At 33.8% G+C, this 20,205-nt stretch overlaps 3 protein-coding genes across 4 annotated transcripts; 2 read left to right on the forward strand and 1 right to left on the reverse strand.

Moving 5' to 3' along the window:
* The first annotated feature begins 5,778 nt into the window (after positions 1-5,778).
* On the forward strand, positions 5,779-8,143 carry LOC112030460 (signal peptidase complex-like protein DTM1). The gene is made up of 2 exons (XM_024063148.2): positions 5,779-6,286; positions 7,843-8,143. Exons 1-2 carry the CDS (start codon positions 6,042-6,044, stop codon positions 7,928-7,930), a joined length of 333 nt encoding a protein of 110 aa, XP_023918916.1. The 5' UTR covers positions 5,779-6,041; the 3' UTR covers positions 7,931-8,143.
* Positions 8,144-12,709: 4,566 nt separating this feature from the next.
* Positions 12,710-13,299, forward strand: LOC112030459 (multifunctional methyltransferase subunit TRM112 homolog A). The gene has a single exon (XM_024063147.2). The coding sequence runs from the start codon at positions 12,796-12,798 to the stop codon at positions 13,162-13,164; it is 369 nt and encodes a 122-aa protein (XP_023918915.1). The 5' UTR covers positions 12,710-12,795; the 3' UTR covers positions 13,165-13,299.
* A 1,210-nt stretch (positions 13,300-14,509) lies between these two features.
* Positions 14,510-19,952, reverse strand: LOC112030458 (uncharacterized). 2 transcript variants are annotated; one of them, XM_024063146.2, is made up of 8 exons: positions 19,462-19,952; positions 19,214-19,354; positions 18,811-19,038; positions 17,835-18,042; positions 17,047-17,183; positions 15,897-15,977; positions 15,102-15,168; positions 14,510-15,025 (listed from the first exon to the last, which is right to left on the reverse strand). In XM_024063146.2, exons 1-8 carry the CDS (start codon positions 19,764-19,766, stop codon positions 14,723-14,725), a joined length of 1,470 nt encoding a protein of 489 aa, XP_023918914.2. In that variant the 5' UTR covers positions 19,767-19,952; the 3' UTR covers positions 14,510-14,722. The 2 variants fall into 2 exon arrangements, with proteins under 2 accessions (XP_023918914.2, XP_065633878.1); XM_065777806.1 differs by lacking the exon at positions 19,462-19,952 and having other exon boundaries at positions 18,811-19,129; positions 19,214-19,312.
* Between the last annotated feature and the right edge of the window lie 253 nt (positions 19,953-20,205).

The raw sequence follows: 20,205 nt of genomic DNA on the forward strand, positions 1-20,205 counted from the left end.
TTTGATGGGGACCATTTTATAATTAAAATTTTATTTCTTTTCTCTCAGTGCATAGTTGCATATGCTGTAAAACCCTCATTTTCCCAACTCCTTACATCTGTTAGTAAACGGTTCATACTCATAAGACACAAAGATGCCCAGAGAAATTGGTTTAGCCTAGGTTCCTTGTCGGGTGGACCATACATTTGAATAAAATGGTCTCTGATGTCACATAAATTTGTGGTGTTTTCTATTTTCTATTTCTAATATAATCTTTGTTTGTGATTTCAGCTAAACGAACTGATTTGCTGGCTTCAATAAGTTTCTAACCAATACATCTAAAACCCAGACTTTGTGGCCATCTACGTGTTCCCCTAAATCACCACGTTTATTTCTCTTTTGTCTCCGTAAAAATTTCTCACAAAAAGAACCTTCCCGTATGTATATATACAGTATATACTATATAGTATAGTACTGACTGTTGAATTCACATTAAACCTTCTTATTTTTCTAAAAAGAAATATTTTCTTGTTGAATTTCAGGTAAGACAAGTTAGATATTCTGTGCACAATCTTGTCTCATGCAAAATGGGCAAATTTGCATTTGTCGTTGTATGTATGTGTGATTCACATGGATCATAGATACAAGCATATATGCATGAATTCCTGGGTAGAAAACTGGAAATGTATCTCACTGATGGAGACATGAAGCTCAAATATAGGGAATTCTAGATAGATTTCGAAAGTAACTTGTGTAGTGTCTCTTGGGTAACCTAATTCATGACTTTGCAAGATTATAGAAATCACAAGGTAATTAATCTAATTGACTTTCAGTTAGCATGTGATGGCTCAGTTCCATAGGGTCTTAACTCAGTCGGATTCGTGCCCCATACCTGGCTTTTTTCACAAGGATAGGAGCCAACTGGACCTAACCTATCTGTCGACGAAGTTTTGTATATGTATTTTTTTTTAATTATATGTATTTTTAGAGCTAGTACAGCGACACAAAGTATTTCATAGAAAATTTCAAAAAATCTGATACGTCCTGCCACCTCATACTCATAGACCTACCAAAATCTGAACTTAAACTCAAATCGTCACATATGATATGATACTTTGTGAAATTGTTTGTGTTGAAAACTTATGATATATTTACCATATGTACGTATGCCTGCATTGTAATGATAGCGACAAAGATGGAATTGATAAATGACTTCCTTTGGGTGGAAGACAAACCATAGTGCAATAGCAAATTCTTCAACAACTAGCCTAATGGCATAAACGTTTATTTAAAGAGCAATAATCTCCTAAAATAACTAGATATAATTACTAGACAATTAGTCAAATAGAGATAAGATACCTAGATAACTAGGACTGCTCAAATAAAAATAAGGTAACTAGTAGAAAAGATAAGAAGAAACAATAAGGACTCTCAAAGGTTAGGTAGTAGTAGGGCTTTCATGAGACATTTACGTAGTACCCCATCATTTCCCCCTCCCCCCCCTCCCCCCCCCCTACCCCCGGGCATGAAGTTGAACCTTGTCCACAAGGTTTGTCATCCCAAGATGAATCTCCACCACCTTCTAAGAATTCTTTATGTGGACAAACTTCAATGACAAGGCTTGTGAAGTTGCACAACAATGTCCTGGTGTGAACTTCTCATGCAATTGAAGCATATCCCTTTCTCTCTCCACCTTTGCATTTCCTCCCAAGAAATTTTTTTTTGTACTTATAGTTCCATTTGTTTGACTCGTTGGTCCAGGTGTGCTGGTTGGATTGACACTTCGTTCTGACAAGGCTGCCTTATTTGCTTATGGCTGATTTGCCTTCTTTTGTCGTCATTGTCTATCCATACTCTCATCCTTAATTATTGCTAACTTAATAGCCTCTGAGAGTGTTTTTGGTTTGAACATCCAAATTTCTAAAGCAATGTCATCCTTCAGTCCACCTATGAATGCTCCCACCAATGCCTTTTGAGGCCAACCATCGACCTGATTAGCAAGTCTCTCAAACTCTTGTTGGCACTCCCTAAGTGTCCCACTTTGACATATTCGAGACAAAGCCTTATCAAAATCCTCTGCCTCAGTTGGCCCAAATCGGACCAGCAACTCCTTTTTAAATTTTTCCCAAGTGACTTCAATCTTCTCCTCGCGATACAACTTTTTCATCCATTTCCACCATTGGTTCGCTTCCTCTTCCAAATGAAAGGCTGCCAACATGACTTTACGATCTTCAGATGTCTCTTGGTACTGAAAATATTGCATTACACGGTCAAGCAAAACTGTTGGATCATCACTTGAGTACTTTGGTAAATCTAGCTTGGTGGGTCGTGCTTGATCGTGTGTTGTATTTCTAAATCCAGTCAATTGATCTAATTTCTCTCCAGTGTGATGAGGTCCCCTACTCATCGAATTTTGGGGTTGAGAGAAAATCTGATTTTTCATGGGATTTGGACAGGATTTCTTTAATTTCATGCATAGATGAACCAAGAGATTGGGACTTTGTGGTCATCTTTTGCATGTTCTCTTTCAGCTCCTACATTTCACTCTCTAATTTCTCAATTCTGTCCTTGTTGGTGGCCATGCTCTAATACCAAGTTGATAGGAATAGAGATGGAATTGATAAATGACTTCCTTTGAGTGGAAGACAAACCACAGTACAATAACAAATTCCTCAACAACTGGCCTAATGCCATAAATGTTTATTTAAAGAGCAACAATCTCCTAAGATAACTAGATATAATTACTAGATAATTATTCAAATATTCAAATAGAGATAAGATACCTAGATAATTAGGACTACTCAAATAAAGATAAGATAACAAGTAGAAAAGATAAGAAGAAACAATAAGAACTCTCAAAGGTCGGGCAGTAGTAGGACTCTCATGAAACATTTACGTAGTACTCCATCATGTAAATTCGTAAATGGAAATTTTTATGAGTAAACTTTTTCATCTATAATGAAATGAGAAGCCCAATTAAGCCATAACAAGCCAATCTTTATTGAGTAGTGAATGTTTGAGCTCAACTCAACAATAATAGTAAACTATTCAAGCCTGACTTGAGCTCAAACTCATCAAAAAGTCTAAAACTTGAGCTCAACTTGATTAATTTGTCAAGCCAAGCTCGAGCGCTTTTGAGCTTGAGATTCAATACAAGTACAACCCATATCAAGCTTATTATCAAGCCCATTTGGTTTGGATGAGTTGTTCCAACTCCAAATTAATTAAAATCTTAGTAAGGTTTAAGTTTATTTGTCAAACTCATATCAAACTTATTACTAAGCCCATAAATGAGTCTAGGTTCAACTTATTTTTTATTGAGCTCTATTGTTCACAAGCATGTTTATTAACCTTTTTTTTTCCCCCTCTTTTTTGGTTTAGGCTTTAGCTTGTTTATTAAACAAGCCTAAAACTAAGGTTCAAGCTTAGCTTGTTTATAAACAAACAAAAGAGTTTTTCATAAAGCCAAGTTCGAACTATTTATAAACGGCTTAGTTCATTTACAATCCTATGCTCAATTGTAAATTTTCTATTCTATAATTTTAATAGAGATTAGCCTTGAATTTTCTTCTTCCACCCAAAAAAAAAAAAAAAAGGAAAAAAAAATCACAAGAAACACATTTTAAGCTTTTAAGGTTACCCGCCAACATAACCAAACACTAGATTGCATTTGCAATATAAACATACAAATAGGACTATAAATGAAACAAGCCATTTATGAATAACTCAAGGCTCGATTTGAAAAAGAAAAAGAAAAAAAAAACTTGTTTATATTCATTTATTTAACAAGTGAGCTAAACTCAAGTTCAAGTTAGACTTGACTATTAAACGAGTCAAACTCAACATAACAATGTATTTGTAAACAAGTTTATGAGTATAAGACTCAAAAAAAAAATTTATATATATTCTTGAAATTGGATTATGAAAATTTGTAATAATTAAGTTCCTTAGATATTAAATTGTCATTATTGAAGAAATTTATTTAATAATTAATGATTGGATAAGTTTGTAATATGACTTTTGAATAAACAAGATAATATGATGCAAAATTAAATACAAGGTATTCACACATACATTTCCAGCCAACTCCAAAGAAGGTTACTACTCAGTTTGAGCAACCTTAATTTGTAGGATAACACCATCTAGCCTGCTTTCCCTAGTAGGGTTCAGGCCCAAAGACGGAATTATGAGGGATGGGTCATGGTGTCTAATATGGGCTAAAAACCTTGATCTAAGCTGAACCCCTATTTTGCACTTTTCAACCAGGGCCTGGTTTTAGTCGAAGCGCAACTTTGACTTTAGAGTTTAGTGGACTCTGGAGTCTAGCCCACATGCATATGCATGCTAGAAATTTAAGAAAGCAAAACTTTGCTGAAACTAACGGGGATAGAGATAGAAGTACGGTAGGTAGATAAAGATAAAAATTAATTAAAATAGTATAGTAAGACTTATTTATTTTGTTAAAATTAAAAATTTTTTGTTGAAATTATTGTAGATAAAAGTAAAAGTTGCTGAAATAGTATAGTGAAACCTATGAATAGTACTAAAAAGTGCAGTGAAACCCATAAATAGTAGTAAGAATAAGCTAAATAGTAAAATAAACTGACTTTTTAATTTGAAGTCAAACGCACACTTAAAAGATTATAAGATAACTTTTTACTTTATGCATAAATTTTTAAAACCATTTTTTTTCTTATTTTATATTTTTCAAAGTACAAGTTTATTTTATTACATTTTTAACAAAAAATTTTCAATAAAAAGTTAAATAAATTGCTTCCAAATAAACAGAAGCAATTTTTTTACTCCTTACTCAAATTCGATTTCTTAATTCCTTTTCACAAAAAATAAGCACAACATAATTTTATGAGTGAACTAAGAAAACTCACTTCATTTTTTCTCTAAGTGTGCATTTGACTCTGCTTATTTTACTATTTAACTTATTTTTGTTACTATTAATGGGTTCCACTGTACTTTTTGGTACTATTTATGGATCCCACTATACTATTTACCTTTATCTATAGTACTTTTAGTAAAAAGTTTTCAGTTTCAACAAAATAAGTAGATCTTAAATAGACCCTGAGTGTTAAAAAGAAAAAGAAAAAGAAAAAGAAAAAGAAAAAAAAGCAAATCAACTAGAATTAGTTCTTTAAATCACACAAAAATACAAAAAAAAAAAGTAATTATGAGTATCCAATCAAAAGTAGATCGGTGGTTGGGTTTCTACTTTCTACATCACAAGTTGAGACAAGGGTGTTGCATGCAGGGTTCTAGTCTTCTGGGGGACGAGACAAACATTTATTCAGGGAGCATAAAATAATTTATTATGATATACCCCATAGTAAATTAAATGACCGTTTGTTGGAAAGCGTTTACTCAGCACGTCTATATTTGGCATTTAAAAGATAGGTCTCATAACAACTGTGCACTAATGATTATATATTTTGTTAAGTCTTATACAATATTATTTATATTTAAAAATTATTTTGTTACAATATTTTCAGTAATAAGTTTTTTATTTTTAACAAATAAGTTGTATTCAAATAGAACTTAAGCATTATTTTTCTTGATGAATTGAAATTGTTTTCCATTTAACCAGCATTTTTCACCATCCCAAATGCCTTAAAGATCATTTTATTTAAAAATAAACCGGACAAGTACAACTGTACAACTATATTTTTAGTTTTTAACTAACTCAGATGAAGCAATAAATTTAGTTATCCCAAATACAACACGTATGGAAAACTCTTTCCCTAGTTCCCTGTCTCTCCTCATATGTTTTCCTTTGATGGCTCGGATCCCAAGTGCAAACAAACACAGTGCAAGAAAGTAGATTTAGCGCTAATGGAGTGTAGTGTTTATTAAGAAGTTAAGAACAGCTTAACGGTTAAAAGCCCGCCACTTGGGGACTGGCATTTAAAGCAGTGCTCAACTACCTTAGCCAGTTAAGTGTTTCGTGTCAAAAAGGCAAAGTAGTTCTTTATGGCCATCCCTGTCCATCACCGTTATCTTCTTCATTACATTAGTACTCCTAAAGCTTGAGCAAAGCATCTGAGTCTATATCCATGGCAAACGAGGCAGCACTACGCACCTCTCTGATATGGCTAGCCGCAATCATAGTGGTAGTTGGGATAAGCACGCGTTCATTCAAGAAAATGATGGCTACGTACGTGGTGGGTGGGCTTGGAATTGCTGGGGTTCTCTTACCCGATTGGGGCTACTTCAACCGTGATTTCTCTAGGTGGACCTCACCGGTTACTGTCGAGGAAAGGGCCTCTCATATTGCTTCTACAAGATCTGGATCGAAAAGGTTATTGGTTTCTTCCTTTCTTTTTGTAACTCAACTTTTCAACTTTAATTTTTTCTTGTTTTGGATTGAAGCATTGGGAAAAAGGAAAAGAAAGAAACTAGGGGTATTGTATTGGGTTGTCCTAGTTTTCAATGAATGTTATAAATTTCTTCTCAATTAAGCTAAAGGACATGGTTAGAAATGGAATTATCAGTGTTCTTGATGGAATTTGGACTTGGGGTTAGCGAAACCACGTTAAAAACAAAAATAAAAACATTTAGAATGCATTAGTCCACCAATAAATCTATAGTCACAACATTTTTCACAACCAGCTAAGACATGTACGTACTTAGGGGAGAGGGGTTGTGGTTTAAGAACCCAGAGAGTGGTTTAAATCCCCAGAGAGGTAGTGGTTGGGTAGATTAATTTAGGATAAAATTCTAACCATGATATAAAAAAAGTAAATGTTTCACAACTGTCAAGATGAAAAGTTATTAATGATGAATAATAAATTGGTATGTGTTGTTAATAACAACTTCTTGATTATTTGTGAAAATTGATTTCTAATTATAACAATACTCTAGCAACACCAACCAATGTCTGTTATTAATGATATGGATTATAGGCATAGTCGATGATTCAGGTCACGAGGTTGCACCGTACACAAAAGCCTGTCTTCTATGAAAATTTAGAAATGCGATAGGTAGGCAGCCTTGCCATAGTTTTAGAGAGATTGCTTCAAACTCATGCATGTGGCCTATTGCTCGGACTGAGGGCACTTGTTATTGCATCAAAGTCCAATCTCTAACCACACAACAATATGGATAAAAAATTCATGCTCGGTTAAGATAAGAAGCATGGTTAGGAATGGAGATTTTGAATGCTTCATTGTAAAAATTTCCCACTTCTAAGATTTGTATCAATAACTAGATGTGGCAGTAAGCGAGTCCCCTTTAAATCCAGTTCTGCAATTTATGCATTTCTGTAAAACTCAAAGTGCACCTCTTTGAGACGCAGCACAGATCAAAATCAGTATCACCTTACATGTTGGTCTGCCTGGTGTATCATATGGTGTCTTCCAATGGTGTAGATGGAGATGGCCTACCATATTTTTGGACCAAAAATATGGTAGAATTAAAGATTATTTGGATGTAGCTTTTTACTAAAGACTATTTGCTTAAAGTTGGTCAAAGTATAATTGTATCTAGAAAAAGTAAGGCTTAAAAAACTTTACATAAACAAATAATCTAAAATACTAAAGAAAAAGTTGTTAACAAATGCCGAGTGAGATTGAAAATGGATTATATGAACTAATGTTTTGCTTGAGTAATCTACATTAACTGGTTACTAGGGATGATCACCAACATTTGAGATGATCTGATCTGATCAATTTTAACGTACATTGAAACGAATGGCTTGTCATTCACATGGTGTATAGTGTATTTGAAGAATTAGGTCAATGTCCAAGCCTTTATAGCTCAATGTCAGTGATCTTAGGACCCCGAAGGCTTGACTATAAGTAATTGAGGATCAAATGTTTGCTGATTTGTTTTAAAAGTTCCTCTTTTTCTTCGCAGGTTTAAAGTTTACCCTATCAGAATGACTGTCTACACCACCGTATATGGGTTTGCTCTCTACAAGTGGTGGGTTTTTGTATCAAACTAGTGAACTAGTGCCACCGTGTTCCAAGAGCATTCTGGTATGCCTGCTTGCTGCTTGTAATATAGAATGTTCGTTTGGTTTGTTCAATTGTAACTTTGAGGTTTGAGTGATTCTATTTGATATGTTTGTGATGCTTGGACTGGCTATGACACTGACAGATGACCATACATCTATGTGAAAAAAATGATCAACAGTGTTAGTGTTTTTTATTCCCTATTTTTGTCTTTCACAATGGTGATAATTGATGCTTCAATTTTGTAGCTCGGATTTTGATGGGAGTCCTCCAACCAAAATTAAAGTTACTGTTTTCAAATTTGGAGAAAGTTTTGGTTTAGAATTAAAAACTTCATTAAAAGTGTTGGCCAACCGACTACATGTTGTTCTCATCAAATAGCTTAAGCGGCCTTAAAACATTGTCTGCTCGAAACCAGCTGGTTTTCTAGTAAAGAAGATTAAATGTTTTACGGTAGTTATCATATCTAGTACCTTCTTCTAGAGAATAAATTTGATAAGGACTTGATGTAAACCTCCTTTTACACCCTCTCATTCATAACACCTAATCATGTTATATTGTTATCACTCTTAACACATCAAAATACTCTCACAGTCTCACTCACCTACATAAATATGAAACATCACTCTTAAAATTTATATATATACTATAAAAATAAATCAAAATAAAAGAGATTCTTCACCCATCAAAAACACAATCTAGAGAGAGAGAGTGCATAGACTAGAGATAGAGTTGGTGACCTAACTTGATTGTGAAGAGAGGATCAGAAAGGCAGCCGCACTAGACTACCAGGGAATTGACAACCAAACGTTGGCCACTCGAATCGAGATCTCTTCAAACTTGGGCTAGGTTGCCCTTAATGGCTTGTTTGGAAGTTTAAAGAGAGAGGAGAGTAGAGGGGAGTAGAGGGAAGGGGAGTAGTGGGGAGGAGAGTAGAGGAGAATGATTCACCTCCACCTTATTTGGATGTTTTTAAAATTAGTAAGGGGGAAGGGAGTAATTAGCCCTTCCCCTTGTGTAATTTTGTTAATATAATAAGGGTAAATTAGATAATTTACTTAGTCAATAGTTTATGTACTCTACTCCCCCTCCAAATTTCTCCAATTTGGGGGAATTAAAATTGGGGGGTTAGAGGGAGTCCAAACCCCTCCAAACTCCTCCAAACCCCTCCCCCTCATTCTTTAAAAAACTTCCAAACAAGGTAATTGCATTACTCTCCCTCCCTCTACTCTACTCCCCCTCCTTTTTTAAACATCTAAACATGCCATAAATGATTTGAAGTATCTCTTTGGTTTTGTTTTTTGTTTTTTTATTATTTTTTTTTTAACAATAATATGAATTTTAAGATGGCTTTTTATGTGAGTGAGAGTATTGTGACATATGAAGGTAATGATGTTAAAAAGTGTTATGAGGGGGTGTAAAGGAGAGGGCTTACATCAATTCCTTGTTGAATTTATTCTCTTTAGTCTATGATTGCTTATGCTATTCTAATCAAACATGGGAGAGGCAATAATACCTCAGTAACAAAAATAGTATTCTAAAAGGTATAATAGAATATAAAATCTAACAAAAGTCATAATTAGAAACATTCAACGTAATAGCAATAGAGCAAGACTTAGGTATAATACTTAAGTGCTAATCTTTAAGTTCTCCTTTTAAAATTCTGCTATGTGGATTTTTTTTCATGAAATGAAAGTATATTTTTTAGTTAAATAGCCACATGGTTAAATTTTAAAAAGAGAACCTAAGGAACAGTACTTATAGTACATAAGATTTGTCTATAGCAACAATACCTTAATCCATAATAGCAAAAAATAAAATAAAAAACAAATTTCCAATCAGCATTTAAGATTTTTAATAATAGGTAATCATTTAAAATATAATATATTGCATACATACTTTATTAAGTTAAATATAATCGTAAGAAAGATATTTATTTAAACTTACAATATTAAACATTTTTCAAGAGGATTCTAAGAAAAAAAAAAAAAAAACATTTTGAAAGAGAAATTCAATGAAGAACCTTCCTTTCTACGTTTCAAGTAAATATATGCATATAGATGTATGCTACATATACAACCATATCTACATGCTTGCCAAGATCATTAATTGGTCAACTGGCATCTTCTTGCATTTCCAATGGGAATTCATCCCCCTCTTATGTATTAAATTATAAAAAAAAAATAATAATAATAAATACATTTTTATTTATAAAGGTATATATTTTAATTCAACTCGCACAAAGTCCTATGCATTTGCATAGGTATAATTAAAAATAATCACAATTATACAATTCAAATTATATTCTTTTTTTAGAAATGATTCAAATTATACATGGTATTAGTTTACATTTTTTTTTTAAACCATACATTTTTAAAATATATAATCATTTCTCATTATATATATGATTTAGAATTTTATTAGTTTTAGAATCTTCGGTTTTTGCATCAAATAATTTACTTATGGCACAAAATTAAAAATTCAATTAAAATCTAATTGGATTTTCTATGAACTTTAGCTATTAATATACATAGAGACTAGATTTCTACTATATCATAATTCAGCCCCAAACGAATATTCCTAGCTCCGTACGTGGTCATAGGCTATCGGGTTGGGCCATGTGGATGAAGTGAGGAAATGAACTGAGCTAGAACTTGGGGTTAGGTTTATGCAAGGTTTGGGCTGAGTGGGTTAAAGAAAGAAAGTGAGATCGGTTTAGGGCCCAACAATTTTACCTATTCTACCCCTTTATACTCCAAGATAAGAAGGGCATTTCCGTCCATTGAGTAACTTCAGCATCTTTTAGGCAAAAACAGCACCCGACCCAGCCACCCTCACCCAAATTTCTACGTTTCAAAAATTTTACAAACTGCTGATGTGGCTTTAGTAATTTTCAAATAATTATTAGTAAATATAAATGTGATGTTAGTAGTGGATTCATGTTAGAACTAATAAGAATTTGCCACATCAATAGTTTGTAAAAGTATTGTAAAATAGTTTGTAGTTATAGCATTACTCATAGTGTAATAGGATTTGTTTTGTGTTTTTTGTGGGTGAGTCTTATTAATAAGACTTGTGTGGCCATCTTGGCATATTCTTGGCTGGGCTTGCACTTTTGTTATGGCTGTACTTTTTTTTTTCCCTTTAATTTTATCCTTGTGTTTATACATATATATATATATATATATATTAGATATTGGTAATATAATGAATAAATCTTTATTTATGCAGGTTGAGATTGCTAAAAATATGTTATTGTTTAGTGAAATTACAACAATACTTTTTATATAAATCAGGTTTTATTTCTCATTTACTCTACACTTGAGAGTTATTTTTTATTTTAGCTTTTATAAATATATTGTTTGATTAGAAATGTCTACTAGAAAATATGCATTTGGATATGAAAAAATTAAAAAAAAAAAAAGAAAAAAAGAAGAAAAACTAATCGAGTCTCAAAAATGATTAATGGATAAATTTGTTATTAGTAATAAACAAAATATAACACAAAATTTAGATGAAAATATCACAAATGAGCAAGAAATTCACAAAAAATAGATTTTAAATGAAAAATATTATAATATAAAAATATTAAATAAATATTAATTTAATTAATACATAAGTATAAAAAAGATCCCATTTTAGTTCTCGCCTTAGGCCTCAAAATGTTTAGGGCCAGTCCTGACAATATGTGTCTTGGATTTATAGATGCATAAGTGTAAGTGTTATGGGAAGCATTTTATGTGGAGGTAGTAGCGTCAAAAGATATTTGTAGCCTCCACTATCCCATATCTGTTTCTCAGTTACAATACAACCTTGTGGACTATCCAGGGTAACAAGATAGTCGCATCTACCTCGGACTATCTTTCTGAGGTGAACCTTCTCCTCGAACACATTTTGAATTCTCATTTGCAATCCTCAGCTCTTCTTCTTATATTATTCGTACCATGCCCTTCCTAAATCATCCTCGGACGGATTGCTATCCTCGGATTGGGCCACTGGGCCGCAGGCCCAATTCCTACAAGTTTACCGATACCTCTTTGTATAGTTGGCCCCACAGTATATATTTTAATTCAACTAGCACAAAGCCCCATGCATTTGCATAGGTATAATTAAAAATAATCACAATTATACAGTTCAAATTATACTCTTTTTTTAGAAAGGGTTCAAATTATACATAGTATTAGTTTACACTTTTTTTAAACCATATATTTTAAAAATATGTAATCATTTCTCATTATATATATATGATTTAGAATTTTATTAGTTTTAGAATTTTCAGTTTTTGCATCCAATAATTTACTTGCTACAAAAATTAAAATCTTAGATGGACGTGTGGCAAAGAATTAGACTTCAATTAAAATCTAATTTAGAATTTAATTGGATTTGAACTTTTCGATTTTTACACTCAATAATTCACTTGGCACAAAATTTTTAAAATTAAATATGACACATGACATAGAATTAAAAATCTAATTAAAATATAATTGAATTTTTTATGAACTTTGGCTATTAATATACATAAAGACTAGATTTCTACTATATCATAATTCAGCCCCAAACAAATATTCCTAGCTCCGTACGTGGTCATAGGCTATCGGGTTGGGCCATGTGGATGAAGTGAGGAAATGAACTGAGCTAGAACTTGGGGTTAGTTTTGTGCAGGGTTTGGGCTGAGTGGGTTAAAGAAAGAAAGTGAGATCGGTTTAGGGCCCGAAAATTTTACCTATTCTACCCCTATATACTCCAAGATAAAAAGGGCATTTCCGTCCATTGGTAACTTCAGCATCTTTTAGGCAAAAACAGCACCCGACCCAGCCACCCTCACCCTCCTCGACTTCGAAATCGCGAGACAGAGATGAGGCTGTTAACACACAACATGCTTTCATCGAACATCAAGGGCGTTAGCAACGGGTTTCCTCTTCGAATTGAGGTAGAGAAAGTGGCGGAGAAGCAAGTCGACTTCAACGCCGACTTCCTTCGCAACATGTTTCCCAAGATCGAGTGGAAGGCCTTCGTCGACGCCGCTAAGACCATAGGCTACGCGGAGCTCCCTGAGGAGGTCGATTCGTCTGCGCTCGAATCGGAAGAGTTCTTAAACAAGTTCCACCATGCCCTTCTCGAGCTCCACCTCGAGGAAGGCGCCCTTGTTTGCCCTGAGACCGGTCGCCGCTTTCCTGTCAGTAAGGGAATCCCCAACATGCTCCTCCATGAGGACGAGGTCTGAATTTTGTGTTGGTCTTTTCTAGTTTATAATTAGGGTTCTTGGCTTTGCTAATAGGATCAAGTGAAGCGATCACTGATTTGAATTGGAAAACAGGGTTTTGTTAATTATGAATTGGAGTATTACCTCTTTTATTTATTTCTTTTGTTTTGGTGGTTGTTTTTGAAGTATAATTATGTGCAAAAATTCTGAAAAAAAAAATGTGGGTGACGCTTATTTATATTTGAGTTGAAATTCAAAAATTAGGGCTAAACTAATATGGTTCTGACTTCTGATAAACCCTAAACCCTGAGAAGTATGTAATATTAATTCAGGTTTACTAATATCAAATAAAACAATCTTTGAACATTTAGGTAAAAGCATCGGGTGCACAAAAGCCTCTTGCAGCCTAGTTGCAAAGCACAGCGTGCACATTTTTTTTAATATAATACTGGAGTGTATAATAAATTCTTATAAAATGATAAATAACATATAATTATAAAATAATAATAATAATAAACTCAAAAAAGTAATGTATTTTGCTTAGTTAAAATGGATAGTGCAATTGCAGAGTTTGTAAAGTTCAAATTTTGAAGAAGTTATTTCAATTTCATAAAATTTTTATATGGTAAAATTGAAAATAATTGTTAATGGACATCAATATGATAATAATCTATGCATAGAAATTTATAAAAATACAAAACTGGAATAGCTATAATCAAATGAAGTATATGGTTCAATGAAAATAATTGAAAAGGGTTGAAAAGGGTTAGGCTCAAAAACAATAAGAATAATAAATTATCCTTCTTCATGTCTTTCTATATGTTAAAAAAAAAAATTTTGTGGTTTGTGTAATACAGTGCTTTAAGAACAATGTTTGTTCAAAAAATCAATGTCCATGTTATTGCCATCAAGATCAAAGAGTTAATTTTAAAAATTCATATATCTTTTTAGCGCAAAAAAAAGAAAAAAAAAGAAAAAAGAAGCGAACCTAAGCACGCTTGAGGCACGCTTCATTAATTGAGTTTTGTTTCAACCAAGCTAGCACAGACCTTGGGACTTGAGATTTACATTTTACTTTGGATTTCCATTGGTCTTGCCTCCCCTCAAAATACAGTCCCATTTTGTTTAATATCACAATTTTATCAGAAAATGCAATCTTTATCAATGACCCTTAATTACTGGAGAGAGGTAATGATTGTTATTCCTCTGCATTTTCTAACTGGAAGGTTAATCATCTCAGCCCCCATACAAGAGCAGCAAACACTGCATACAGTGGCCAAGCATAAAAAAACATCCATGTACGCCTTTTCTCATTTGAATATCTTTTGAAAGCACAACTTGAACCAATCTGTGACAACTATACAGATGACACCAAAAAAATATATTGATATGGAAAAAATGTGATTCTGATTTCTTTTAGGCATGAAAAGTTAACGAACAAGGAATATATTAACCCTAAATCACTTGTAGCAACTAGATGCTGCAAGAATCGTGGTACATAAACTTCCCAGCAATCAATTTGGGAGAAGTTTAAACAACATCTAAACCTCTCCTCAATAATCAAAACCAAAACTAGCTTCTAACTATCTTTGCAGCGTGGGGTTTCACATGGAGAAGGAGGAGGCACGCCAAACACCCAATCAAGAACATTCAAGTACTTGGATCGAAACACTTCCCTTTCCTGGGCATAGCAGTGCATTATGATGGCTGTTGATAAGCTGAAAATCATCACATCAGCTCTCTTGAAATTCTTTGATTGTGGTAGATATCCAGCTCCAGACATACATGAGAAGAAGCTCTCAATAGCACGTGCAAAGCAGTAGAGTGATATCTCCATTCGCCTGCTTTTCTTCTCAATGGCCAATGCCAGGCCAGTTGGGAACTGCACAAGAACATAAAGGGTTACTTTTAATGCAAAAGCATGCTTTTGTGTAGTAGTTATGGAGTCAGTTCTATACCGTTCCCATTGCCACCATTGGAATGTTACATCTCTTGAAAATCCTGAAGAGCATGCATGTCCACATCCTGATGAACAATACAAATGGGATTTCTGAATATAACAGATCATTTTCTCAATGGTAAAACTTGTCTTTTCTATTAAAAATTACTAAAAATAAGAATACACCTGCATAATTATCAATCATGTAACATATTGAATTAAATAAAATATTACACATTTAGAACTACTTTCATTCAAGTTTACTTTTTTCCATTCAAATAGGGTATGGATCCCTATAATATAGCCATATAAGGTTAAAACCCCTTGGCACCAGATAACTTCTTGAGCTAGCAAGAAACAACATAAAACTAAAATTTAAATCAGGTTACAAATGAGAATTTATAGAAAACAACAGAATAAATCAGTAATATCATGACAGTGCATGAGGTTTTTTATTATTTTTTATTTAATATAAAAAAGAAAAAGAAAAAGGGCTAACCACGCAGATGAGCAATATACGNGAATATTGAATTAAATAAAATATTACACATTTAGAACTACTTTCATTCAAGTTTACTTTTTTCCATTCAAATAGGGTATGGATCCCTATAATATAGCCATATAAGGTTAAAACCCCTTGGCACCAGATAACTTCTTGAGCTAGCAAGAAACAACATAAAACTAAAATTTAAATCAGGTTACAAATGAGAATTTATAGAAAACAACAGAATAAATCAGTAATATCATGACAGTGCATGAGGTTTTTTATTTTATTTTTTATTTAATATAAAAAAGAAAAAGAAAAAGTGCTAACCACGCAGATGAGCAATATACGGATAGAAACAAGCTTGATCTTGCAGTGCCAGAAACACCCTTGCCTAGTATTGTGTAAGGCCTGCATGCAATCAAACAGATACATCATCCATGAGTAATGACCATCAAAACTTTAGTTCATTGACAAAAAAATTCTTTAATGGTTAAATTAAGGGAGGGTGGCTGGTGGGGGTTTGAACCTCAGTGCCCAAGCACCACAAGAGGTGCTGGAACCACTGGGGTATCTGTTGAACCCCTAGTTCACCTACAAACATCCAATTTATATATCTATAAATTGTTGAAGTATGAACACAAATGTGTTATTACACAATGGTAGAAGACTAAAGGCATGTTTAAAAGTGGTAAAGTCCTTGGTTCAATTTAGGCTGTAGCTAGGGGAAAAAAAGATATCGACTTTATATAGGAACAAAGGATGAACAGAAACAACTGAATAAAGAAATGTGCTTGACATTGGCTAGTTAGTTCCCCATCAATGGAAGCTAAAACAAAATTTGTTTGGAAGCATGCCAAGAATCATATATATCACTTATGATAAGTTATCCATAAAATTGCATCTAGGAGCTATGATAATAATATGGGAATAGGATGTATTCAAGATAGCATTATCTAATTTGTCACCTTAAAAGAAACTATCAACACCACCGCACTTCAATTAGTATTCTCTAGCAACTATGGCCAGAATAGAATTTGACACTTTTTCTAGTAGCAACAAGACCAAAAATATTACATTGCACATTTGGTCCTCAACCTTTGACCTTTGTTTCAAAATTCCCCTTATACTTTAAAATGTTTCAAAAATGTCCTTACCAGCATCTAATAGATGGGAAATGAAGAAGTGGCAAATGGAATCATAATACTGAGGCCACTTTGATGACATGGAGTCTATGATGTGGCATGAATTATGTTTGCCACTTATATAAAATAAAATAAAAAGAATTATGCCATGTTAGCATTTTTCATCCATCATATGACAATAAGGACCTTTTTGAAACAATTTTGAAAGTATAGGGATCAAAGTAAAACAATTTAAAGTATAAAGAAGATTTTCAACAAAGGGCAAAGGTCTCACCAAATATGTAATATAACCAAAAAAAATTATATAAATCAGGAAATATAACTACTTTTGTCACCTTTTCAGGACGCCCTTACGATGAACTATCAGTGCAGGCATCAAATATACAGGAAGATACACAGGTAACGCTCTTTTATAGGCTTGAAGAAGAAATGAAAGAAAATGTCCACTGCATGACTGATTTCCATGTATGATCTGCAAAAGAAATAGATCATTTTAAGTATAAAAACACAGAATAAGCATATGAGCAAAGTGCAATTACACATGAGAAACAAACTTCATAGCATGAGCTGAAAAAAAAAAAAACAAAAAACTTGACAATACATTGTTCAAGGATATGTTCTTCAAACAGAAATTGCAGAGTAAATGGATGACAGAAGTACTTTAACAAATCTGACAAAGCAACATATGCAACAATTCTACAGTATATGATAATATAAAAGGAACTATGGGAGGCTTTTGATGTATATGTATCTTTGATTCTTTCTTTTTTCTTTTTATTGGGGGGGGGGGGGGGGTGTTGGGGTTGGAGGATCAAATTTCCTAATCAATGACCAGCTAAAATGAACTTAATATGAAAGACATGCACTAGAATTAGGAAATTTGCACGATACAAGAAATTAATAATTCAGGACTCAGGAGAGTAATATTCCTCCCCATAGAAATCCTGGCTATTCAATATATTCAGGTGGTCTAATGTCAAATAGTTGCTGCATGTGCCTATATTTGAGCACCCAATTTTATAACTTTATTTGATTGATTAATGAATTGAATTGCATATCTATGTACTAAATGTAATATAATCACTTGGTAGAACAAAAGTACAATAAACACAGGAATACATACCGAGCAAGGAACCTTCATTTCTGGATCTAGTTTTATGCTCGTGCCCAAGGCCTTGTAATATTTCTCAATTTCTTCCAAATTAGTAAAAGGCATGCCACATGCAATCTGTTTCACACCTTGCAGGATAACCTGATCCTTTCCACCATGTTTATTGAGAAAGGACTTGTATGATATAGGCAGACTCTCTTGGTTCAATATGTAAGCAGACCTGAAAAACAATATATAAATATAAATATGGTCATCAAAACAGATTTTAAGACCAATTGTTGTAACTAGTGAGTACTGTAACTTATAAAAGTATAAGAGGGCCAAATTTCCTCAAATCTAGACGATTGAAGCTGGCAGCCAAAGGATTCCACCATAGGATAGAGTTTACCTCCAAACCAGTTAGAAGGAAAATTCCTCCAACCACTTTGTGGCAATTCACTTATGCTTTTAGTCACTTGACTTAATTAAAGAGTCATGTGATTTAATACACATGGATGATTTTATAAATCATCACATAATGGATTGGATGAAATTTCTTCAAATCAGCTTGGAGGAAAAACAATAAATTTTTTAAAAGTCTATTTATAATAATGATAATCTGGTAACATAGTACAGGGAACTCTAAGTATGCCGGTCTAATTGGAGGGACCATGATATACAATAATTATTTTTAAAAGTCTATTTATAATAATGATAATCTGGTAACACAGTACAGGGAACTGTAAGTAAGCCGGTCTAATTTGAGGGACCATGTATAAATAGTAAGCATAGAAAATACACCAGGCATTGCCAGAATTATATAGAAAAGAACCAACCTACTATGAAAAAATCAATCAGGTGGTGAATTTTCTAAAGAGATCAAAAGGTAATCAGAAGCTCATACATTTTGCATTTAACCTCACACTGCATTGCCAGAACCAGTTAAAAAAAGAACCTCAGTCTTAAAGCAAATTAAACTTCAATTATGCAACACATTGAGGATACTTACAAAATTTGTGAAGAGGAGAGACACATGAGGAATATATCACCATGAGACCATGTCAAAGGTTTACAAATTCGGCCAAAACGCTTGCTCTTTATCCCACATCGCGATGCCAAGACTGCAGCACGCATAAGTATGTATATGGAAAGGGCCGTATGCTGTGTCTCTATTCCAGTCATCAGCATCGAAGGCCCCGCCACCGCCCCCGCCACCAGAGCCCTCCACCCTGCAGTCCTGAACTAGAGTAACAACACTACCCAATTACCCATCAAATCACAGCACCAACAGAACCAAAACCATATACTCTCCGCGAAACGCGCTATAACTGATAAATTAGTTAAACACAATTGATTCAAATTCAAATAAAGAGCAACATAGCAATTAACGAATGGAAGATAAGAGAACATGCCTACGATGACCACCCAAAGCACCAATAATCTCGTCCACGGAGACAAATGTACCAGCAAAAGTACCAAGAAATAGACCATATCTCAACGTTTCCTTCACAGACCTTACAATTGCTTCACTATTTGTAAGCACCCCCTCCTTCCTGAACACCCAAACCAACCAAAATAAACAACAATTACATAGAAGAAACTCACAAAAACAATGACAAAACGAAGAATTACAGAAAATTTGGTATTCGATGAATTTCACCTGAGAGAGGTTAGGGCCTTTTTTCGTCCCAAACGAGCAAGGATCGAGAAGAGAGCAAGGCCACCTTTGAGACCAGCTCCAATCGTGAACCCCTTAATCGAAGCAATGACAATTCTTCGAAGCTTCTCCGAGTCCGTCAATGGAATCGAATCGAACGAAAGGGAAGTGTAAGCATATGATGAGGAATATGTGTCTGACTTTCTGCAATGCGTGCAGCTTGGCTCACCGGATCCGTCGTGAGAACCACCATTAACTCCCGCGGAGCATGCGCAGCCTCCGGCGGCTCCGCCGTCGGAATGAGACATGGTGGCGGCTTAGGGTTTTTCCAGGAAATAGAGGATGTGGGGCTCGGCGGAAGTTTGTACGGTAAGAAGAAAAATCCTGGTGGGAATTTTCGAAAGCGAGAGAGAAAACAGAGAAAAGGACGATAGAGAGAAAGTTCGCGTTTATATAAAGTCGAGTGGATGACTTACACGTGTGCGTGTCATTTTTTGCGGCTTTTAAGGCCTACGTTGTACTAAGTACTAACGACTCCCGCTGGGAACACTGAACGCAACATTTTTCACGACAGTTTATACAGCTGGATGGATTGAATTGAGGTAAATTCGTTGGATTAGAAGAATTTATCAAGAATATTCTTTTTATTTCTATATTAATTTTGTTAATGGATACTTAGGTAATTGATTTAGAAAATATTTTTATAAAAATAGAAAAAACTAATTTATTTTTTATTTAGATATCGAT

Source organism: Quercus suber, unplaced genomic scaffold, assembly GCF_002906115.3.
Source record: "Quercus suber isolate HL8 unplaced genomic scaffold, Cork oak 2.0 scaffold_164, whole genome shotgun sequence".
Lineage (NCBI taxonomy): Eukaryota > Viridiplantae > Streptophyta > Magnoliopsida > Fagales > Fagaceae > Quercus > Quercus suber.